The 25,507-nt window shown below is 40.6% G+C and overlaps 1 protein-coding gene across 3 annotated transcripts in view; it reads right to left on the bottom strand.

Moving 5' to 3' along the window:
• The window catches only part of PRKG2 (protein kinase cGMP-dependent 2), a 125,323-nt gene that overhangs the window by 79,982 nt on the left and 19,834 nt on the right, over positions 1 to 25,507 (bottom strand). The window contains exons 1-2 of one of the 3 annotated variants that reach the window (XM_074324382.1): positions 20,888 to 21,090; positions 7,149 to 7,622 (exon numbers count right to left, since the gene is read on the bottom strand). In XM_074324382.1, coding sequence (XP_074180483.1) covers positions 7,149 to 7,609 — 461 coding nt within the window. In that variant the 5' untranslated portion in view covers positions 7,610 to 7,622; positions 20,888 to 21,090. The other 2 variants (XM_019720111.2, XM_074324384.1) reach the window with 2 other exon arrangements.

Here is a 25,507-nt window from a genome sequence, read left to right as displayed (position 1 = left end):
AATTAATTTACCAATTAAAATTAATTCAGCATGACAAAAAAAATACTACTGCTAGGATTAAAAGGAAACTGGGAGTTCCTGATCACTCACACTTTAATATGAATTATATATAAGATACCCTCTGGTCATTCCTGGCTCTGTATATCTCCAAAAAATTGTCAAACAATTTTTGAAAAATCTACAACTAACAAATATTCTAAGGGGAGTCATCATGAAGAGGAGGAGACAAATTATTTTAAAATGAGAACTTTAAAGAAAGGAAACAGTTTTAGTCAAAGGATAAATACAAGTAACGTATCTTTCACATAAGAGGTACCGTGTTTCCCTGAAAATAAGACATAGCCAGACAATCAGCTCTGATGCGTCTTTTGGAGCAAAAATTAATATAAGACCCGGTATTATTGTATGGTATGATATGATATGATATGATATGATATGATATGATATGATATGATATGATATGACATGACATGACATGACATGACATGATATGACATTATATTATACCGGGTATTACATTATATTAAAATAAGACTGGGTCTTATTTTCAGGGAAACACGGTAATTTCAAAGTCTAAAAACTGAAAAGTTTTATTCCTGGCTTCAGATCTTTTCCCCTTCATGAAAATTTTACTGCAGGTTGAACCCTAGAAAATGTCAGGTGACAGGAGCTGAGCTGCTCAGATTTCCAGAAAGAAAAGGGAGGCTCCCCTGGAAACTGCACCTCTTATTAGGAGGCAAAGGTCAGTGACAAAGCTTCCCTCTGATTGGACAAGCAAGGAGGAAAAGGCCACTGTCTTCTCAACTATGCTATTTCACTGTACTCTTTCCTGGGAATCTAGCAAAATAAATAATGGGCAGTGTCCTGAATGATATGAAATGTTTGTGAGCACTAAGGCTGTTGACTATTCAAAACAATAGGTCCTTGAGTCCTGAGTGTTCTCCGAAGCTTAATTAAACACTTTTCCTAACACCTAGCAACTGACAGACTGGAAGATTTGAGGCCAAAGTGAGAAGGAGCAAAGGGCAGCTAAAAACCAAGCGGAAGATAATTTGAGAGGTTGAGAGAGGGCCCGGGTAGGGGCACAGAGTGAGGGGAGCCCAGGAGTTTTGGGCTCCCCAGAAAGAAAGAAGAAAAAGCAGGGACAGGAATGAGAGGGGAGGGGAGGCTAGGACTCAGAATGTCTGTAGAAACCTATTTAAGTCCACCAAGATGGCAAGACAGCTGCCACTTAATTCCAGGCAGGTTCTTCGACTGCTCTGTGCTCCTTCCCCGCTTCCTTTTTCTGAAGTTGAAAGGCACTGCCCACCCCATTTCCCTCCCACCTCCCACTCCACGGGGAGCCATCCACATTGCAGGCTGCACCGCCTGTAAGAGTTGCATATGCCCTGATGGGGAACACACTTTTGATATCAGGCCCACTCAGACTGGAAACCTGGTTCGAGAAACTACTACCAACAGCATGCCCTCAAGCAAGTTGTTGACTAACAGCTTTCATTTCACCTTTAGCACATTGGAACAGCAACACCCTTCTTATTACACAAGTCTCCAGCCTCCATGAGATAATGTACGGAAAAGAACAAACATGCAGCAGGTAACTGATAACTTGGTTTTCTTCCCCAGCCTTGAGTGACTAGTTCTGGTCTGGATGTCTACATGCACATTATTGCTATAAAACATAACCTTGTGTTTTCAAACACTCTGACAACTTTCACCAGACACATCTCCCAGTTGCGTTCACCCACAGTTTCTGGCTATCAGGTCACCACACAATTGAATTTTTCTTCCTTCCCTTATGTATCTTATTGTTCGCTTTTCTGAAGACCCAGGTTAAAGCAATAGTATGTATAAGCATATGTATGAATTTTTTAAACTATGCAACTGATAATTTAGAGTACATACTCATACATACACTCTTAAAAATCTTTAATTATCTGTAGTAAAATCTAGATCTAGAACCTCTCAGAGTCACATCTAAGTCAGTATTTCATGGTGGGGGGCAAGATTTATTTCCCTCCCATCCCCAGCAAAATTTTCCTCTACTGCAAACTGATACCAGGGCAGCATTTTCTGGAAGCATAATTTTCAGGAAGAAATAACAACAGAAGGGAGTTGTGTGTGATCATACAAAGAAATTATTAGAAAAGTATCTATTTCTAATTATATATTTAATTTTTTACAAGGCTCCCCAGCTAAAATGTGAAGAGTCCTCTAATTTTCATCTTGGAAAAGTGGAAAAGTAGGAGTTGTTAGAATAGACTTTAGACAGCAAATTTTATGGCTTTCGATCCCGATTCTAATATTAAAACTATCAAAATATAAAAGTATAACTTAGTCAAGTTATTTAATTCTGCATGCTTCAGTTTCTCATGTATAAAATGGAAGGGATAATATCTATTTTACAGATTAGTTGTGAGGATGAAATGATCCAATATTTGTGAAGCATTCAGAGTGATGCCTGGCACAGAATCAGTGATATATAAATGTTATTGTTATTATTACTATTATTATTCTATAGAAACCCTCCTATTCAATAAAGGAGACACATTTCCACAATGTATATTCAAATGCTCAGCATTGCTTTAGAAAGGAAGCACAAAAAATAACAACATACTCTTCCTCTCTCCTCTTCCAGGTCTTATTTAAATAGATGACTCACTAGCGTTTTCCACTTTTACCTATTCTGCTCCTGGGGTGGAAATGACAGATGAAACTAATGGCCCTTCTGAAAACTAAGTCAACCTCTGAAGTCAGATGGCAAGTCTTTGTTTTATCTTTCCTTCTCACAGAAGAACAATAGTTTCAAATGATAGTTCAAGCATTCTTAGTGAAAGCAGACCAGGGACTTGCCAGATGTCTCTGATTAATTTGCCTGTGTTCCACCAGACATTAAACATAAGCTTGTAATTTTGCTCTGCCGGTGCTGAAGTTTGCTAAACCATGTCTACATAAAGAGAAAATTTAATTTCAGTAAAAGGTCTGACTTCTGGATGCATGGTTGTCTTGGAGCTCAAGGCAGAGTCAGACATGAACAGAAATGCTATCTGAGCTCTTTCTCTCCCTCCTTTGCCACAATCCTTTGAACTGGCAATCAGTTCTCAGCCTTGAGAAGCACTGTGCTCTTTTGGGAACCCATTTGTGGCCCTCCACTTATATCACAGTCTGTGCCATCAGATGGATCAAACCCGTCCTCTGTGTCCTTTTCACATAGGCCTGAGCTTTGGGGACCCAGCATTTGGTAAACATTGATGCAATGGGTAAGCTCTACTCAGCTCTGCTTTGGAGAAGCCAGGAAGCCCCACTGTTCTTTCTACCAATCAATAGGCACGTCAAAATAAAGCTGACTGGTGCCCACACTGGCCTGACTCGAGGCCTTTGATCATTGTGGCAAGTTGTAGGAACACTAGGATTGTAGAGGGGAAGCACTGGTTTCAAAGTCAAGAATCTTAGTTTCTAATCTTAGGTCTGCCATTTACCGTGGCATGTTCTGCAACTCCCCTGCACCTGTTTCTTCACTTCTCCAGTAAGTAGGGTAGCATGAAACAATCTCTAAGTTTCTCCTAGTCCTAAAGTCTTCTGGTGTTCACCATAATAAATGCAAATCTGAGTATTTGATATAGTGCTGTGCTCTGATTCATCATGATTTATGATACTTCAGTGAGGCTGAGTACCTATAATAGAAACGGGCCACGTGCCCGCAGAGTTGTATGCTTCTGAGCATCTAACATGGTCAGTGGGCACAAAGCCAAGTCACTACAGAATGCTATCATATGCTGCAGGTTTAAAGCACCCTGGAATTATTCCACTTTGTGCCCACCTCAATCTGACAGGCACAGTCTCATTTTCAAAGGCTTTTTCCTAAAACCAAACACAGGTCTTATTTTGTCTATAAAGTTGTCCCAAACTTCACTAGGTCATAATTCCTATCTCAGTGGTTAGCGGTTACAGTCAAAAACACATGACGTAGAACTGCAATATCCACTACAGTAGCCATTAGACACAGGAGGTTATTTAATTTCAAAATTAATTAAAATGAAAAAGTCAATTCCTCAGGGGCCGTAGTCCCATTTTCAGTGCTCAACAGCCACATTTTACTATTGGCTTCCACATTGGACAACACAGATTACAAAACATTTCCATCCTTGCAGAAAGTTCTGCTGGGCAGCACTGAGTTACTACAGAACCTGATCTTAGAAAGTCAACCATTGAATCTTGCAAGAGACAAATTTCAAGAGTTCCCCAGTGCCAGTAGAGCATACAAATTCCTCCCTATAAAGCAGGGAGGTCTAAATATGTGTATAGTTTGAGCTTTTCCTTCAGGCCCTACAAGTATACTTGGTAGGTGCAGGACAGCAAAGCAGGCATGAGCAGGCTGCCTGGCAGTTGAGGTTCACCTGCCATCTACAGTACGTTTGAGCATGGGGGCCTCCCCAAACTCACAGACTGCTGTGGCATGGGTGGTAAAGTTTCTGGCACATTACTGAGTCTGAACCCTCAAATTTCGAATCTATCATTGCCCCAAGAGTTATTCTCTGGTTTCTGTCAGTACTTCATGTCTTCCTAATGTTGTTGATTGCAGGAGGGTGGAAAGGATCCCCTCATTTTCATGCTTGCAGTGAAATAGTCATCAGAAACAGCTTTTTCACACACACACACACACACACACACACACACACACACACACAAGCCTGAAAAGCCTTCTGGCTTCCTGATCCAGTGTAGAGGAGGACTTTATCCAAAACACAGTTGACATAGAGTAGTAGGAAAAAATTCAGTCATAAATTTAACCAGGAAATGTTATAAAAGTTTATAAATAAAGCATGAGAACGTAAAGATAACCAAAGCAACCATTTTGACTGGTATCCTACATACTCTAATCTCTAGCAGGAACTGCTTGGAAAAGTAGCCAAACCAATGGATACTGACATCATCCTTTTATCAGTGAATGATGGTCTCATCTTTTTTAATGTTTTAACTTCTAGAAAATTGTTTCTTATAAATTTTTTGACAGAATGTATGAAAGATATATGAAAACAACCCACATTTACTTATGGCTTTTCTCTAAAACTGAAACTATTTGAAAATGGAAAATTAATTGTGATATTGAGCACTTTATAAAAACTGGAAAATTAAAATCTCTGAATTGATGATGTCAAGTATCTGTGCTTAATCAGTTATTCTAGTGGTAAGGAGAGATATGACAGCAACACTGACTTATACCCATGTGGCTTCAACAGCTACCATGTCTTTCCTCTCCTGTGTCCCATTGACTACAGAGAAGTGGTCTGGCCCAGAAATTGTGCATAACTACTGATTTTCTTGGCCTGATTATAATAGAGTTAGTAAAGAAATACAAAGGAATATGCTTTTCTTGGATTGTTCAGTTACCTAACACCAGGAGAATAGTGTTTTGCTGCAAGATGGACTTAAGATTTGGAACAAAATAATTGAGCATAATCCTCACTCAAGAGGAGAAATCTGGTGAAATATGTAGGCAGAGGGTCAAAGAAGATGAATTGCTATTAAATTCTCTCACATTCTTCCTAGATATACAAGCTCATTGCTATTTGAAAGATATTTTGTGGGTAAATAAGATATTTTGCTTATTATAGGTATATGATAATATAATGCATAATATGTAATATTGCTATGTATGCATATATCTCTGCTATATCAACAGAGAATACTGGATGATGTACAATTTTTGAAAAACAAGCATAAGTTTATAACATTTATAATTTCTGAATTTGCACCATTAAAAATAAATAACTATTACTTTTGCAAAGGGAATAAATAATAATAAAACTCTTGGCTTAAAAACTCTCTTCTGAATTCTAATATTAATCACATGTGTTTCAACCACAGAGTATTATCATTAATAATCCAGCATGACTTGTTTCCTTAACAAATATTTATTGATCATTCACTAAGTGTCAAGTACCGTCAACAAATTAATGAATTAAACCTCCCTTTATATCTGTTGTCAAAATTAATCACTTATGTCAGATATTTTATCTTGATTGATAATACTTGTGTTGGTAAATAAATTAAATTTTTTTAAAAAATTTCACAAAACTTGCATTTTGCAAGAGAGATCCAGGCTCAGCCAGAACATTATCAAGGCAAAAGATTTAATTTCAATAAATAAATATTTACTCATTTAAAAGTAAATGCAGAAAGGAGACCCTAACTCATGATGTTTCTAGTCAATCTTTCCTGGTTAAGAAATTCAAACTTTAGCCAGAAAGGAAATGTACACACACACACACACACACACACACACACACACACACACACTTCTGTGGTAAATATTTACATGTTCTTTTAAAAATCCTTATTTTTAAAATTAATTCTAGCTTTTAATTGTCACCTCTGCCTGAAACACCCTTTCTACCTAGTCTATGCTCTTTTCCCTTCTTTGGGTCTCAGTTAAAGGTCACCTCCTCAGCCAGGCCTCCACAATAATACAATTCTGTTGCCTCTTTGCCCTTCTCTCCCTCTAATCCCAGACACCACCCACTATACTGTTGATTTCCTTTATATCATTTATCCCAATTAATAATTATACAATGCTTACTTGTTTCCATTCCCTGACAAAGGTTCTGTGTCTATATCTTCACTGACACATACTTAGCATTTAACATTGGTTGGAAGAAGCTAGTGCTCAATTTAAACTGTGGGGTAAATGAATGAATTCACCCTGGTTGGAGGCTCTAGCTTATTCCTCTTTCGTGACACCTACAGACTAAGTGCTAGGAAGTGGTCTTCATAATTCATTGTGATTTCTGTACACTTTTAAATCCATTCCTATGGAAAGAGAAAAGGATGGACTTCCTAAGAAAGCTACCTCTTTATTCCCTAGGGTTTTCGAAATACTGGAAATGGCTTTCATAACCTCAGATCTTCAGTTGTACACAACACAAATCAAAGTCCAGGTAAAGTGTAATTCCTGCTATAAAGAAAAGTTCTCCTTAGCAGGAGACCCTTTTGCAAAACACAACATTTCAGAAGCTCCTCTATCCCAAAATCTGAAAGGGTTAAGATGCTATTCACCATTGAGCAGGTTTAACCAATATCACTCCAAGTGTTTCACAATAGTAAAGCCATCTGAGTGGAAGGGGTTGGCTTTAATGATGGGAACTTCTTACCTGGAGTCCTTTCGAATTCTTGCTTTCTCAAATGAAAATTCAGGGGGTTTGTTGAGGTCATAGGTTCGGGTTGTTGGCTCAGCAGACACCCCAGCCTTTGCTCCCCTTCTGCTATGGAGAGAGACCAATCCTGAAGTCTTCCGGTGGACCTCAAGAGGCACTTTGTCTGGAGAGGCCGGAAGCAGGCTTCCTCCCTGGATGTGCACCACATCCTGAAGCTTGTTCAGCTGGATGCACTTGTTCTGGAGCTCCTCCGTGAGCTCTGCGATGGCCACAGTCTGCTTCGATATCTGTTCCCGCAGCTCCTTCAAATGGTACTCATGCTCCTGGTTCTCAGCTTCCTTCCTTCTCAGCTCTCTCTCTAGCTCTATCACCTTGCTCCGCAGGGCATCAATGGTGAGGTTCCCAGAGTGGCCATCTGGGTGCTTGGAATGTTTGGGTTTCACAGAACCATTTCCCATTTTGCTCAAGGACCTGAGAAAGAGCACAGAATTGGGAATTACCCAGTGGAGTTTCATGTCCCAACAGCCCCCGCCACTCCTCTCATTCTGATCTGTTTCATAAATAAAAGCATAGCAGATATCATTGCTTCATAAGCACTATTTTCCCCACACTTCCAAAAGGAAAACTATTGATCCATTTCTTTTATCCCACCATGAGGAGGGTCAGTGTTTGGTTTCATTGTTCCCTACCCCTTTCTTGGCACAAGTATCACACCTGAGCTTTTTGCACAAACGTCCTGTGTTACCTGCTGCTGTCTGTGGTCATTCTCTCCAGACAGCTATCAAAAGCACCACAACAGAGCTACAATTTGGATGTCAGCATGGCAAAGATAAAATGCAAATGAGCAGCTACAGCAGCAGAGGCTTGGAAATGTCATAACTCTCACAGCTCCCTGTGCAGTGACAATAGGAAACTTTCCCCACATTTGGAAAATAACACATCTGCATTCCTCGGGAGGAGGAGGCAGAGTTGGTGTTGCTTTATTAGCACTTTCTCCTGCCATATGTACTTGTTATGTTTTGCCTTTCTGATAATGCTGCCTGTTTAAAACTTCTGGATATGTGGCTACTAGAAGGTAGGATAGAGGTACAGGGATTCTTCCCCATCCTTTACTTTATACATCCTAAAGCCAAGGTTGTCCGAACAAGGATGACTGATGGCCCAAAGCTCCATTCTTTTCCTGTTAAGAATATCTGCAGTGTAAGCCCCAAAGTGGTCACTAATCCAGTCATTCTCAAGAAATGACACGCAAATCAGGATTATTAGGAATGGTTTTAGTTGATTTAGAAATATTTTTTAGTTCAAGAGCTATGTATTTGTTTTAGTATTCATTAGAAATATAAATTATGGGCACCACAAAATTGTGATTTCATTGATATTACTGCTTAAATGGAGGTTGAATTTGGTATTTAGGTTTACTGAATCAATTCAATTTATTTGTTGGAAAATAAATCACATGTAGATAATAAGCACACATGAGCAAAATAAAAAAACTCGAAAGGGTGAAGTTGGGAAGTGTCGCTTTGATTAATTATGATCAGTTGAAGTCTTTTTAGGCTGCCTATTAAAACTATACTTTTGCGTGTGCAGTTTTTGACAGCTATAACCCAAGAAGCATATAACACTTATAAATGAAGTTTCAATTACCTCTCATTATCTAATACCAGAAGAGATAAATGAAATTTTGAAGTTATATTAAGCCACACATTCTCGCCCCTCTCTCCCTCCAAATTTCAAATGCAGAGAGAAATGAGATGTTCAGACTGATTTTACTAGGTCCACTGGAATAATTGTGACCCCTACAACAAAGGTATAAATGTAAAATAGCTTCTAAGTTCCAAATAAATGCAACCAAATAGCCAAGGCAGGTTGCCTAAGATGGATGGTACAAACAAAAAACAAATGTACTTATAAAAGTAATCTTGCAATACTCAACTCAGATATTCTTCAGAGAAATCAGGTTCAAAATAGTCATTAATAAATATTAGCCTCCAGATAATTGCCTTAATATATTAAAAGATGTGGCAGGTTTAACCTCTAAGTATCTGTTGACTAGGCAGCATTTACTCTTCTAAGATACTAAGAATATTTACAAAGGTTGAGGAGACTAGAATTCAAAAAAGAGACTAGAGAGGTGAGGGATTTCTGGTCAAGATGGCAGAGTAGGTAAATGCTGTGCTCACCTCCTCTCAGGACTACATCAATTACAACTAAACCACAGAACAATCATTACTGAGAATTGCCTGAAGTCTAGCTGAAATGAAGCCCTACAACTACGGACATACAGAAGAAGCTACTTGGAGATGGCAAGGAGGGGCAGAGATGCAAAACAGGCTGGTCTCACACCCATGTATGACCATTAAAAATAGGGAGGGATATCTTGGCTGTGAAGGTAGCCTCTCTGAGGACAAAGGATCCCAGACCCTCCCCAGCCCAGGGTTTCAGTGCTAGGGAGAGAAGTTCCCATAACTTATGGCTATGAAAACCAGCAGAGTGAGACAAAGAATTGCTGGACTCCCAGGCCATCCTCTTAAAGGGATTTTCTCACTGAGGAACTCACTTGCTCTGAGTTCCAGCCATAGGGCATCAGTTCAAAAGGTTCCAAGGACATATGGGGAGGAACTGAGTTGTTTGGCTGCAGTTTGAGAGCTGTAGGAGCAGTGTTGTCCCGGATGGAGGAGCTGGCAGAAACCATTGTTTCTTTGTTGAGCCCGCCCCACTCTCTTCATGTAGACAGAGGCAGATGCCATATCTGAGTCTCCATCAAACTGGATATCACCTTTTGTCTTCCCTATCCTAATGATTCCCTGAGACCATGCCCCCACCCATTTTGGGGGTACACCTAAGCCTCTTCCAGTGGCTTTTCCATATAAATGGCCTGCCTTGGCTCATGTTGCAGACATTCCTAAAAATCTGTCAAAGGTTCACAAAATCTACCAAGCAGCATCTGGCTTTGGCATGTCCCATACCTTTGGCTGAGCAGTCCTAAGCCCACCACTAGTGCACCTTGGCCTCTTAAGGCACCTCCAAGCATAGTGTAGGTGGTGGCCATCTCTGGATTGCTTTGTGGCTCATGCCAGTTGACCCAGAGCGGGGCACAGACTGCAGCTGAACTTGGCCTACAGCAAGTTCTCTCCCAGGAGGCTCTGGGGCTGGCAGCCACAGTGGCCAACTTCAGACTGGGCTGGAGACTCAACCATCCACCGCCAAGGATGACACACCCAAAGGGCAGACTGCTCAGGCACCAGACCCCTGCTCTGTAGGGTCAGCCACTGCACAACTGCTCATCCACTGTAGTCACAGCCAGTCCTCACAACCAATCAGCCTGAGGGGCAATCCCTCCTATTGACATGCAAACAGCAATCAAGTCTCAGCTACAATAGTAGGACACACACAACCCACATAAGGGACACATCTGGAGTACCCAGCTCTGGTAACCAGGGAGACTGCACCACTGGGTCCCACAAGACACCTACTACATAAGGCCACTTTACTAAGACCAGGAGGCATAGCAGTTCTACACAGAAACAAACAGAGGGAGGCAGCCAAAATGGGGAGACAAAGAAACAGTTCCCAAATAAAAGAACAGAACAAACTCCAGAAAAAGAACTAAACAAAATGGAGACAAGCAATCTATCACACACAGAGTTCCAAACACTGGTATAAGGATGTTCAATGATCTCAGGGAAAACTTCAACAAAGAGATAGGAAACATAAAAATAGGGATAGAAAACATAAGAACCACTCAGAAATAAAGAATACAATAACTGAAATGAAGAATACATTAGAGGGAAACAACAGCATATTAGGTGAAGCAGAGGATGGAACCAGTGATTCAGAAGATAAAGTAGCAGAAAACACCCAATCAGAACAGCAAAAAAAAAAAAAAAAAATGAGGAGAGTTTAAGGGGCCTCTGAGACAACATCAAGAATACTAACATTCGCACCATAGGGGCACTAGAAGGAGGCGAGAACGAGCAAGGAATTGAAAACCTATTTGAAGAAATAATGATGCAAAACTTCCCTAACATAGTGAAGGAAATAGACATACAAGCCCAGGAAACACAGAGAGTCTCAAACAAGATGAACTCAAAGAGGCCCACACCAAGACACATCATAATAAAAATGCCAAAGGTTAAAGGCAAAAAGAGAATCTCAAAAGCAGCAAGATAAAACCAGTTAGTTACCTACAAGGGAGCTCCCATAAGACAATCAGCTGATTTCTCAACAGAAATTTTGCAGGCCAGAAGGGATTGGCAGGAAACATTCAAAGTGATGAAAAGTAAGGACCTACAACCAAGATCACTCTACTTAGCAAAGCTATCATTTAGAATCAAAGAATAGATAAAGAGCTTCCCAGACAAGAAAAATCTAAAGGAGTTCATCACCACCAAACCAGTATTACAAGGAATGTTAGAGGGACTTCTTTAAGACCAATAAATAAATAAATAAATAAATAAATAAATAAATAAATAAATAATAAAATGGCAATAACTACATAAATATCAACAATTACTTTCAATGTAAATGTGTTAAACTCTCCAATCAAAACACAGGTTGGTTGAATAGCTGAATGGATAAGAAAACAAGACCCTTACATATGCTGCCTATAAGAGACTGACTTCAGATCAAAAGATACACACAGACTGAAAGTAAACGGATTCACCTAATTGGAATCCAAAACCTAATTGGATTCACTCTGCTTCCTGTACAAGACATTTCATTAAAATGGAAACAAACAAACAAAAAATCTGGGGTAGCAATACTTAGACCTTATAAAATTAGACTTTAAAACACGTGATAAAAAAGGACCCAGTAATCCCACTTCTGGGTATTTATCCAGAGAAACCCAAATGACTACTTTGAGAGGATCTGGGCATCAGTATATTCACTGCAGCATTGTTGACAATGGCCAAGATGTGAAGGCAGCCTGGATGTCTGTCAATAGTGAATGGATAAAGAGGAGGTGGTACATATATACAATGGACTATTACTCGGCCATGGGTGGGAATGGGTTCTCACCATCTGTGGTGGTATGAATGGACCTGGAGGGTATTGTGCTGAGTGGAGTATGTCAGACAGTGAAAGGCAGATGCAATGTGATTTCACTTATAAGTGGAATCTAAAGAACAAAGTAAACAAACAAGCAAAACACAAAGAAACTCATAAATACAGAGAACATTTTGATGATTGCCAGATGGGAGGGAGTTTGAGGGTGGGTGAAAAAGGGGAAAGGATTAAGAAGTACAAATTGGTTGTTACACAGTAGTCATGGGGATGTAGGGTATAGCATAAGGAATATAGTCAATATTGCAATATGGTGTCGGATGTGTAGTAGATTTATTGGGGTGATAGATGGGAAGGTGATTGAGGGACAGGGTGAGAAAGGTGAAGGGATTAAGAAGTACAAATTGGTACTTACAAGATAATCATGGGGATGTAGAGTAAAGCACAGGGAATACAGTCAATAATATGGTAATAACTATGTACTGTGCTAGGTGGACACTAGACTAGTCCGACAGATCACTTTTTAAATTACATAAATGTTTAACCACTATGCTGTACACCTGAAATTAATATAAAATAATAAAGAATGTCAACTGTAACTAAACAATATTAAAAGGCAAAAAAAGGTGAAGAGGAATAAGAGGTTCAAATTCCCAGGTATAAAACAAATAAGTCTTGGGGATGTAATGTACAGCATAGTAAATATAGTCAGTAATATTATTATAGCATGACATGGTGTCAGATGGTTGCGGGACTTATCATGGTGATCACTTCTTTAGGTATATAAATGTTGAATAATTATGGTATACACCTGAAACTAATGTAATGTGTATGTTAGCTATATTTTTAATAAAACTATTTAAGAAAAAGGAGATTAGAATTCAAAGAAGCAGCCCTGGTCACCCTTGTATCCCAAATAAACAATTCAGAAGATGTTAGATTGGGACCTAAGAATAAACTTGAATGAGATTCTGAATGACAAGCATGAGAAGGGTGCCCCCAAAGGTATCTAAAATTAATGTGTGCACAAGCTTTTAACATGCAGCTGTGAGCCATCTTCTAGACGCACATTTTTGGGTTACGGACAAGCATTCTTAAACCAAGCCAGGATGGAAAGGAGCGGAGTGGTCAGAGGAAATAAATTGCCTTATAAAGAACAAAAGTGAGGACAAAACTTTAGAATCTAATATTAAGCTAACAAGTCATTCTTTATTCATCGAACAATTGTTTACTAACAGGTACTATTAATTGTTATAGCACCTGTCACGTCCTGTATCAGGGGCATAGCTCCAAATTTGCAGTCAAATTTGACACAGAAAACAGTTCTAACACACTAAATATGAAAAGGCTTAGAATCATTTTTGTTCTATGTTTGGTATTCAAAACATTCTGTACCAATCCAATAATTTTACCAACCTGAAGCACAATTAAGTAGATGTTAACCTCTCCCAAAACACCAACTGTTCTCTGGTTTTATAAAGTCAGTTTGGAAGCTGTATAAATCTTTCAAGGTACTTAAAATTCCAAAAAGGGGTGAAACAAGAATAACTATCTCATCATTCAAGTCACTAATTTAAGATATGGAAGTAAGTTACTGAATGGCTCAATACTAAGTCTGATTTCTTAGTGAGTTCACCCATTTAAATTTTGTTGCCCCTCAAGCCAAAGCTTCAAGTTACTGGCTTCATAAAACCCAATTGGATTCACTCTGTTTCCTGTAATAGTCCCTAAGACAGATAAACTATTTCTCAAATATGTATTGCTAGCCACAAGGAGAACTGAACCACAGGACATTGCTCCATCAATCTAGCAACTATAGGTTATTAGAATCATTCTTAAAATCAGAAGGCAGCAACTAAAGCACTAAGAAATCAGCTTGGAGACAAAGATCAGAATTTCACATGAACAATGGAGGGTAGCTATCCAGGGTAGGAAAATAATGTGCCCTCTCCCAGCTATGAATTACTTAGAATCCTTGGTTTTCTAATCCAGATAATGGATATAATTATATCCATCTAATAGGGTTATTATGAAGATTTTGTTAGAAAGGCATCCTGAGCAATGGCTGGCATGTAGTAAGTACCAAGTAGCTCTTACACTATGTGACTAGACAAGGCACTTAGTGTCCTGATGTGAGGATATGCCTGGGGCGGATCATTGCTGGGTAGGATAGAAGTCTAATAAACTGGAAGTCTTCCAGATGGGAGGTCTTTAAAGATGCAAATTATTCCCCTGGAAGAGAAGGCTTTTATGTGTCTGAATTATATCTTTGAGTAAGAAAAGAGGTCATTCTGAAACAAAGAGACTTGGAAACCTTCCCTATTAAGGGAAGCCCACCAAAAGATGGAGATGAGAAATCATGAATCACTCAGCCCACGTTCCAGGGCTACAAGGACTCTTCCTTTGTAATTCCCTCATGGAGCCTCTATCAATTTACATGCATTACAATGAGCTCCTTAATCCAAAATGACCCACCTAATTATCTTTGAAGGCAACAAAAACACGGTTCACTGTGAAAGCAGTATTCTACGGCCTAGAACTGGAGAGAGGAATAGAACAAGAGGTGGCATTTAGCCAGAAGAGAGGAAACTTATATAAAATTATCAATTATTATTACATTAAAATTTAATCACTATTTAGGAAATGTCACCTACAAGAGGTAAGTAGAAAAGACTAAGCACAAGCAAAATTTACTTTTGCAGGCTTTTGCAGGTAGATTAACACCTGGTAACCACTGTGGGAGGAATTAGGCTTTTATTGTCTATTTTTCCTCCAGCCCTTAAGTAATTGGAAACCAAAATCTTGGCTCTGATCTAGAAAATATCTATTTCTCTACCCATCTGGAGTCTGATATATAAATATATAAATATAAAAATATATACATATATATCTGTAAATATGGGAGATGGAATAGTGATGACTAAGAGTCCCTATCAAGCATTTTCACTTAATACTTATTTGTCCTTGGGCATGACGTTGGGGTTGAGTATCAATAATAGAAGAGGGAGATAGACACATAGATAGATCAACAAACAGATAAAATATTCTTGCATGTCATGTAGAGCTGTTAGAGGGTTAAATAAGATAAACCATAATAATCATTTAGCACAGTGCTTGACAAATAGTATATGTATAATAAATATTAAATATAATTATTATTATTACTGTAACATTACCCAATAAAATAACTCGTCTTAGTAGAAAAACATATTGATCAAAAAATATGTACTAGACCAACACAATATTATAGGAAAACAAAGTCAGAATGCTGATACAACCAGACTTCAAGACTTACTATAAAGCTACAATAATCAAGACAGTGTGGTATTGGTAAAAGAACAGACAAATGGATCAACGGTTTTGAATAGACTCACACAAATACAGTCAACTGACCTTTGAAAAAGGAGTAAAGGAAATTCAATGAAGAAAGTATAGTCCCTTTAGCAAACTGTATTGGAACAACTGGACATCCCATATGTAAAGAAAATAAAATGAATCTAGACACAGACTTTATATCTTTCATAAACCTTAGCTCAAAATGGATCAAAGACCTAACTGTAAAACAAAACTATAAAACTGCTAGTAGACAATATAGGGGGAAATCTAAGTGATCTTGGATTTGGTGATATTTTTAGATAAAATATCAAAAGCATAATCCATGAAAAATTGATGGGTTGGACTTCATTAAAATTGAAAATGTCTACTCTACATACAGAATGAAACAACAGCCACAAGCTAGGTGAATGTATTTATAAAATACATATCTAATAAAGGACTAGTATCCAAAAATATACAAATAACTCAACAATAAGAAAACAAATAACCAAGCTGAAAACTGGGCAAAACTATAAACAGACACCTACTACAGAAGAAACACACATGTAAATAAAGATATGAAAAGATGGCCAACATCATATGTCATTAGGTAATCTCAAATTAAGACAACAAGATACAATTACATACTTACTAGAATGGCCAAAATCCAAAACACTGACACCACTAAATGCTGGAGGAGATAATAAACAGCAGGCAGTTTCATTCATTGCTAGTGGAAATGTGAAATGATACAACCACTTTGGAAGATAATTTGGCAGTTTCTTACAAAGCTAAATAATCATATGATCCAGCAATTATGCTCCTTGCAATTTATCCAACTGCTATGAAACCACATGTCCACACCAAAACCTGCACATGGATGTTTATAGCAGCTTTATTCATAAGTGCCAAACCTTAGAAGCAATGAAGATGTCCTTCAAATGGATGGATGGATGAACAAACTGTGGTATACCCAGACAATGAAATATTATTCTGTGATGAAAACTAATAATTATAAAACCATGAAAAGACATGGAAGAACTTTAAATGCATATTACTAAGCGAAAGAAGCCAATCTGAAAAATCTACATTCTGTATGATTCCATCTATATAACATTCTGGAGATACCAAAACTTGGGGACAGTAAAAAAAAGTCAGTGGTTGTGAGGGACTTGCAGAGAGGGAGTAAAGAACGAATAGGTGGAGCATGGCAATTTTAGGGCAGTGAAACTATTCTGTGTGACACTATAATGATGGATACATGTCATTATATATTTGTCTAAACCCATAGAATGTGCAACACAAAGAATGAACCCTATTGTAAACTATGTACTTTAGTTAATAATAATGTATCAGTCTTGGTTCAATTGTAACAAATGGACCACACTGATGCAGGATGTTAAGAATATGGAAAGGGCTGAGGTAAGGGGAGTATACGGAAACGCTGTACTTTTTACCTAATTTTTCTGTAAGCCTAAAACTGCTCTAAAAAATAAAGCCTATTAATTAAAGAGATATACTAAGGAATGAATGCAAGAAAGCTGATAGCACATCCAGGGAACAGGCTGAAATGCATGATGGGTAAAGGAGAGTGATGAGAAACGAGCCTGAAAAAGTAAGATACTGGAGTAAGATACTGAAAAACTTCATATGCTATGTTATGGTATCTGCATTTTAGTGTAGGTGAAGTTTCTTTCAAGTTGTATGGGCATATTTGTCCTCTAGAAAAATAATTTTCTTGGCAATAAATATGGAATGGAGTGAAAAGAGTTTAGAGGAAGAAAAACTAAGTAAAAGGCTATTGCACCAAGCCAACTAAGAGGTAATGAGAACAGGATGAATACCAGAGTCCCAACCCTAGTCTAATGTCTTGAACTTCTCGAACTCAAGAAAAAATATATCATCTCCAGTAGCCAGAAGAGAAAAAGATTATCATAGGGGATTAGGTAAAAGTTATGGCTACAGGTAACTGCAATTTCTTTCCCTTCAACAAATCGTGAAAAGTAGAATAGATTCTTTTTCATGATATGGGGCAGTTTAGCCTAAAACTAGAGGAGGGAATTATATAGGCTTTTATAGTCTTCTAGGTATACATGAAACTGATGCATTTGGCGTTAACCTTAACTTTGTTTCACCCAAGTCATTTTAGAAAACAATTAACCATCAGTGAATATATAAATCACTGCTTCTCCTCCCAGAGGTAAACCACAGAGAAGTCCATGTGAGAAACAGCGCCATTCCATATGAATGCCACAATTGAAAGCATCTGTCCATCTGCTCTTGTGACTGTTGACCGGAGGCTCAGTTTTGAATCTACTGCTTGTTTTCTCAGTCCACGTCATCTTAATTTAGAGAGTAATCTTCTCTTGTTAGACAGTCATACAAGCTACTTATTGTACCAGTTTCAGTTATTCCAGAGGTTGACTATCTCTTTGAAGTGCCCCTCCCCACAGCAGAATGTTCACAGCAAATTTTATAAATGCCAGATAACTTATATTTTCACTGCCAGATTTGGTGGCATTCCATCCAACTATTTTTGGTTAATACCATATCAGATAAACAGTTAAAAACCCAGAAATGTGATTTTATAGATGTAGGTCAGGAGATTGCAGCTTATAGAACTTGAGTGGTGATAAGGAGAAATAAAGATTTAGAAGTTTCCATTGTGGCCCCTGGGTAAGAAGTGATGTCATTAACCAAACTGAGGAGCAGATTTGAGGGATAAGACAGTGAGTTTAATTTTGAACACGCTCAGTTTGAGGGACTGAGGGAAACTTCAGAGTAGAGGTGTTCAGTAGGCAGTAAGAAATGAGGGATCAGAAAATCAGAAGAGGGGAACTGAAAATATTTAGTGATCACTGATATGGAAATAGAAGCTGAAGAAGGGGATGAAAGTGCCAGGAGATTGGCAATTAGGAGAGGAACAGTATCTAGGCCTATATGAAGTCTGAAAGAAAAACTAGAGGTAGGGTAAGAAGAAGCTATTGCTTTGGTAAAAGTAAGACAGGATGTGGAGGGATTCATAGTAAAAGACAAGCATGGCGGGAGGAGTACTGCAGGGGCACAATCTCTAAATGTGGTAATTACATGGGTGTAACCAAGAGGAGAGTCAAAAGTGGTTCCAATGTTTTGATCTAGGAAGGCTTGGAAGAAGATAGTACTATGAGCTCATAGTGACTGTGACGCTGACCAAAGTCGGGGGGATGGGCACACTTTCTGGAGATGATCAGGAGTTGGCGTGTTGAGTAGTTTGAGGTGCCTGTGGGTCGTCAAGCTGGAAATGTCTAGCAGACAGTAGCAAAGAAGAAAGGTCAAGGCAAGAGACCTCTTCACCGAGGTAAGAATTGAAGTCCCATTATGAGATGAGATCACTACGAGACAAAAGAAAGGAATGCCTCCATCACCATGTATGGACATTTAGATAATAAATACCTGTGGATATCATTTATAGGTGAATATGAGGAGAAGCAAATAACAAATATGGTGAAAGAAGTGTACAAATGAGAGATGTAGGAGAAGTACCACAGAGGCCATGAAGGTAAGCTTTTCCAGAACGAAGCGGGTTGCAGTTCACATTCCACAGACATATGAAAGCCAACGAGATCAGAGGGGAAAGCACTGACTTTTGCCTTTCATGTAACAGTTAGGATAGAAATTTGATTACAAAGGACCATGGAAAGAGCAGATGCTGGGAGTAGGGAGCTCAGGATGGTATCATGGTTCATGAAATGGGTTTTTAGAATAGTGGGAACCTGACGGTTATTAGTAAACTCAGAATAATGAAACAGTGAAGACAGAGAAAATAAAAACATGGGAAAAGAGGGGATACTTGATAGGAGAATCGTCTAGAGGACGCAAGACAATATGGGATCAACAGACTTGGGTAATATCCAGGCAATAGATGCCTTCATTGTGAGACGAATTAGCCTCACGTGTAAGAATTGCAGAGGAGTGAAGTATTTCACATAAAAGAGAAAAATCTCTGTGCATAATCTTTTTACGTCCTTTATTCTTAGGTGCACAATGTTCCAATGAGGAGAATAGCCTTCAATTCTCCAAAGAGAATTCTCCACCATAGCAGCTCCTCCTGTGCAAAAGTAAACAGGAGTACTGGCAACAGATACTGTATGTAAGTGGGATGATAACCTTAGGTAGGCATTAAATAGACGCTTGCAAAGAAAAGAGACAGTAATTTCTAATGAACTGGGGCGGGGCAGGTGTGTGGTTGCTCTCTTCCTTTATGAGAAAAAAAAAAAAATCCCTGGGAACTTCGGGAACAAAATGAAGGTAAGGAAACCAAGGAGTTTGTCAGACCTTTCTACCCGTTAATGCTGCCCGCGTTGTTTCTTTCTATTCTAAACCCTGGCCTCAACTGCTTTGGATTTGCACTCGAGTTCTTCCCAAACTGGAACCCATTGATTTTTCTCTCATGCCCGAAGTGGCTGATGTATTGTTTTTGTTTGCTCTTGTTTCTTCATCACCAGGAAATACAGAGCACAAGACGTGACGGCGCCTTACGGTGCAGAGTGCCTCAGTACACCCACACAACTTTACAAGGACTCCTAAAGTCCTTGCCAGCGTATTCGTCTCCTAGCAGCTACCCGAAGCCTGGCGAAGCGGAGCCGGAGCGCACGCCCTGACAGCCGCGCCAAGCCCCCAGCCAGGGCTGCTCCAGGCTAAAGGCGTGAGAACCCTGAGGAATCCCCACTGGAGATGAGCTCCCCACCCCCCGCTCCCCCGCACTCCCTACTCTCCCCCACTCCCACCACTAGCCGAGCTGTTTAAAATCAAGCAGCTTTCCTCTGGCTCCCGGAGCTCGCGAAACGCTGTCACACCAAGCGAACGCAATGTGTGCACAAGTCCACAGCAAACAGCACACGCACAAGACCAGCTGGGTGTGGAACAGAGGCGCACAGCAGGCACGCGCGCGCACCCCGACCTCATCCTCCCAGCGCACCCCCTACGCCCAAGCCCCCAACCCTCGAACCTCACCAGACAGCCGGGTAACTTTCCAGGTGCGCAGCTTGTCACCCCCGCGCAGCCGCCCCTGCGTCTCCGCGTACTCTCCCACGCCGCCCTCCCCAGCCGCCTGCGGCGCTGGAGCCGAGCTCAGGTCGGCTCAGCCTTCCTGGGCGGTGAGCAGGACGCGCCGCGCCGACCCGGGGCTGCGGGCGCCGCGGCTCGGGCTCTGTAGAAGCTGGGGGTGCAGGCGAGCGCGCTGCGGGCAGAAGCTGCGGCTTCGGTGCTGCCGCCCAGCTCCACCGCGGGGGCCGGTGCAGAGCAGACACGCAAGGAGGGAGGGAGGGAAGAAGGGAGGAGAGGAGGAGAAGGAGGGGGGCAGAGGTCAGCCGGGGCAATGGTGTGGAAGCGCAGGGAGCCGTCCTCCCTAAAAGTGGGGTCACCGGCGCGCGCACCTTCACTTCCGAGACCAGCCGGCGGCAACAACCGCAGTCTGCACTTTACACCGTCCACCGTCCAGAGTGAGGCAACTTAAGTAGGGAGATAACATCGTGGTTGTAAGCATTTTTTTCCCATGTTGTTATTATTTCTATTTCAAGTGTGTGAGACGAGCGGAGAGGAAAGTTCAGGGAGGTGTTCCTCTCTTCCGTCCCCTCCCTTTCCCCCACCCCTCCAGTCTGTTTTCGCGGCAGGCTCTCTCCCACCTCGCTGTCCTTCCCAGAGCGCAAACTAGAGCACGTATCCTGGACGTGCAGTCTTCTGTCACACCAGCGCCCTTCTGGAAGACACGTGACCCCAGGGCAGCTTGGCGATGCCCTCTTCCTAGACTCCGAAGCTGTAACTTGCGTCCAGTTTGCCGCCAATTCACGTGATGCTGGGGGCAGTGGTTTGAACTGAGTTTCAAGGTACAGAGATTATACCTTCCTTCGGAATCTGAAAGTCTTTTGGCAGGGAACTTTCTTGATCACCCAAGCTCTCCCCGTCGCCTTTTGATTACATGTTTTTTTCCCTGAGGTTTGCACTATGGTTTTCTAAATATATGTATACCCCACCACATTATTTGCTGTGCTCCGGAGTTGTAAGATCTTCGTGTGGCTTTCCCCCTTCCCTCCTGCCCCCAGAGGAATTTCACTGGCAAATCCGCGAGGACAAGGGCAGTTTAGTGTTGAGGAATGGCAAGTACAGTGAAGGTCTATTCTTCACTGTGCTTCTAGAGAATGTTAGAACCCAACTCTCTTGAGTTTTAAGCCACGTGGTGGCAGCTCATGTAACACTGGTCTGCACTAGTACATACATAAACATATAGAAACGAGGCCCATGTAAATACTATGTCCAATGGGGCCATTACATTTCAGAGGAGGAAGAATGCAGTCCTGTTTGTTGTCGTGGTAATTGGGGGGGAAAATAAGAAAAAATACCAAGTACTTTTTCATGAACATATGCCATTTTGTGCAGGCCTTCAGAACAGAACGACTAGAGGAGATGGCGATAGGGAAGAATTCCACTGGAAAAGGGAAAATAAAGAAGTCATTGTTAAGTCACTGTAATAATGGCCTTTTAAGTCAATGGACTGGCTATTTATATAGAGAGTTTAACAGCAAAGAAAAGAAAAACAAAGAGTTTCAAAGTCCATACATTTCATTTAGTCCAGTTCTTTTTGTTTTTTAAACTGTGGGTTGCTAAGTAATGGGTCCAAAAATTGATGTATTGGGTCAAAGCTTGCATGTTTTGAATGAAATAGAATAAAAATATCAGAGTACATCACACATGGTAAAAGTATGCTCTATAAATCTCTCATTTCAGTTAAATATGTGTGTCCTGGGTCAACCACGTAATTGTATTTTCTTATTGTTCCTCAAGGTAAGAACTTGGAAGCCATTGGTGTGGTGAAGGCTGCTGCCCGGGGCCACCCAACTAGTCAGAGTTTGAGGGGAGAACACAGTTCCTTCCCAGTGATCTGTGCTCTGTCAGTAATACTATGCTGAATTGTAGAGATCAGGGAGGAGGTTGAGGAGAAGGAGGAGGAGAAAAGTGACCATTTTTGAGCCCTTTATTCATTCTTTCATCAAATATGCTTGAACAGATCCTACGCCTCAGGCCTGGTGCTAAAATCTGCAAATTCAATGGTGAACAAAATTAACATGTGATCTTAGCAATCTAAAATCTACAATTCAGTGGGGGTAAATAGATATTAAACAAACAAACACAAAAGTAACTAGTGTATACATGGTAAATGCTATAAAGAAAAATATGAAAGCAAAAACTATGGGGTTATCACTTAGATGTAGGAGGCTGACATTAATAATTAACTCAATTTAAAATGTCTTAAATGATAAGGAAATTTATTGTTTCATATGGCTAGAAGTTCCAAGGTCGAAAGGCTGTAGCAGGTGAATTCAGAAACTCAGCGATGTCAGGGAAGGCCCCACCCGGGCTGTTCCCCGTTATTCCCCCTGCCGTCTCCTGCCCACCAGCTTTGTACCTGGGACTACGCCACCTGTGGTCCCAGGATGGCTCCCAGCAGCAGTCCCTGTTGGCACAGACAATCCTGACAATACCTCATGGTAGCAGATTGTGTCCCTTCTCAAGAGTGAGGAAATCTTTCTCAGAAGTTTCCAGTAGCTGTCTTCTTACCTGTCATTAGTCCAAACTGAATCACATGCCCACACCTAAAGACTCAGAATGAAGCAGGGATTATTGCAACTGGCTTAAATACTTCAGTATTTGCTCCTGAACTCTTCAGGATTGAGGAGCTGACACGGAACAGAAAGGGAAGATAGCAATCGATGCTGGGTAGGCAATCCAAAGTCTGCCGTGGAGGCCCAGGGATGACTCCTCTGAAAAAATGGCATTTAAATTCAAAATGAGTAAGAGCAAGGAGTGAGGAGTAAGCACCTTCTGGCAGAAGGCATTATGTGTATGTGGTCTGTGCCATGTGTTAAAGGCATATGTGCAATTTCTTATCTATTCTGTCAACCTGAGTTGTTAAATGGCACCTCAGGAAACAAGCTCAATGAGTTAAACAACTTGATCAAGTTCACAGAGCTAATAAATTGTGGAGCCCATCTAACTCCAGAACCTATAATCTTGACCTCTTCTGCCTGTATGGAGACAGTGGGAAGCCGAAATCCACTGGCCTTTCCTGGCCATTGCCTGAGGAACACAGCCCCCCTCCAGATCTCCTCTGCAAGGTTTCTCTGGGTCCACTGGTCATGCAGGACATGTGTTCATGAACAAATCCCCACAGGGTGTGCCTCTGGTCCACTAGGCACCATGGTCTCCCCCAAGGACTGTGGCCAGAGCATGCGGGCTCTCAGGATGTCCAAGCTCAGAGAGGGCCTTTAAAAAGTGGCAAGTAAAATGCCCACCTTCATGCTACACACAGAGAAGTCCCCAAAGAGCCTGTTTGATAGATACCACACAGTTTTTTCTACTTTCTCTTTCTTACATGAACCTGCATCTAAGGAACTGAGCTGGGAACAGTACCTCCGTGTTGAACTCAGACTCCCAAGCTTCTGGATCACTAAGTTCTGGTTCAAGCCCTCCAGCCTGAACTCTGTTTTCTTGAGATAAATTCTTTCACAGAAGGCTCTACAGTTGCCCTGACATAGACTTCTGTCAGTCCACCTCATCAGATTAGCCTTTGTGCTCATGTTTGAACCTCAGCTCAGAGCACCCCAAGGCACAAGCCAAACTCTTTTCCATGTGTCATCAGAAGATTCCCTGAGGACACGAGACAGAAAAAACCACTCTCCTGGTGGGTTCCACTCCACTCCACTTTCTCACCGTCTCTCTGGTTTTGCTCCCTTCCCTGCTTTCTTCTTTCATTTGTCTTCTGACTTGCTTGTCTTACCACATAGACCCCATGGGCAGCCATTTCAATTGCTAAGGCTAGAACCATAGGTTACTGTGCCCTTCTTTCATATACATTAGTTTTGCTGTAACCCTAACCCAGGATAAATACCACCATTTGCCTTTGGTGTTCCTGCTTCCAGTGCCAGCATTCCTCTCTATGGTTATGAAACTGGGCCAATTGATTCTACCACAGTTCTTCTGTTAGCTAACCTCCCGGCAGCCAACAATCCCTTTATTCATATCAAAGCCATTTATGTATTTCTTTCATGAAGTCTCACTGATTCTGCAGGATAGTGGTTCTCCGCTGTGATTCCAAGTCACAAATACTTGTTAACTTGTCTATCTCCCTCATTGGACTTCAGAGCAGGGACTTTGTTGTATTGACTCATATCTTCAGAACATTTATAGCTCAAGTCTTTAAAAAAAAATCAAAAAAATATTTTCACTCTTCAATCTACTCTCTCTATTTTCTTTAAAATATAAAACAAAACCTGTTTATCAAGATACTAGAGACTTGAGAGAGGACCCTAGCTCAGTGTCTCTACTTCCTCTGTGGGAGCTCATTACTAACATCACACTAGGCTTACCTCTGGGAGCACATTCTCCATCCTACCCCTGTCTCTCTGAGAAGACAATGGCTTCTCATTTGCAAATCACTCCCTGCTGATCCCTGGGGAGAGGAGGATGAGCCCCATGGGCGCTGATTCACAGCACATCTGGGAGGTTTTCACAGCCCTGCCAGGTAGTAGCCAGAACCTACAAGTGTCCCCCATTTTTAATTGACTGGTCTCTTGTCCATGCTTTCCTTGAATGTCCTCCCTCCTCTACTCCCTTCCTTCTGCCTCTCTCGCTCCTTCTCTCTTTTCAGCTTCACTCACTACTTCTAGGTACCTTTTCTTCAGAATTCCCATAAAACTGCATTTTATCTCAGCCCTTCTGACCGTATTTATCACTTTCTATTTGTATTATTGTTATCTATGTACATTTCTTATCATTCCTGCTTGACTGTAAATACCTAGAGGACATGGTTCACTGATTTATCTTTGCTGTTATCTCTCACAGCACCTACTACAGGTCCAGATGCAAGGGATAAAGACAGTCATGACTCATTACCCAGAAGAATCGTACATATGTTTCTGAAATTCGATAGAAAGAATTTGAAGTATGTTCTTGATTTTCCTTCTGGAATATAGATAATTGTTTGGAATAACGACATAATT

This window comes from Rhinolophus sinicus, linkage group LG02 (assembly GCF_036562045.2).
Source record: "Rhinolophus sinicus isolate RSC01 linkage group LG02, ASM3656204v1, whole genome shotgun sequence".
Taxonomy (NCBI): domain Eukaryota; kingdom Metazoa; phylum Chordata; class Mammalia; order Chiroptera; family Rhinolophidae; genus Rhinolophus; species Rhinolophus sinicus.
Note: the sequence above shows the minus strand (reverse complement) of the source record. Positions and strands in the feature narration are given on the sequence as shown.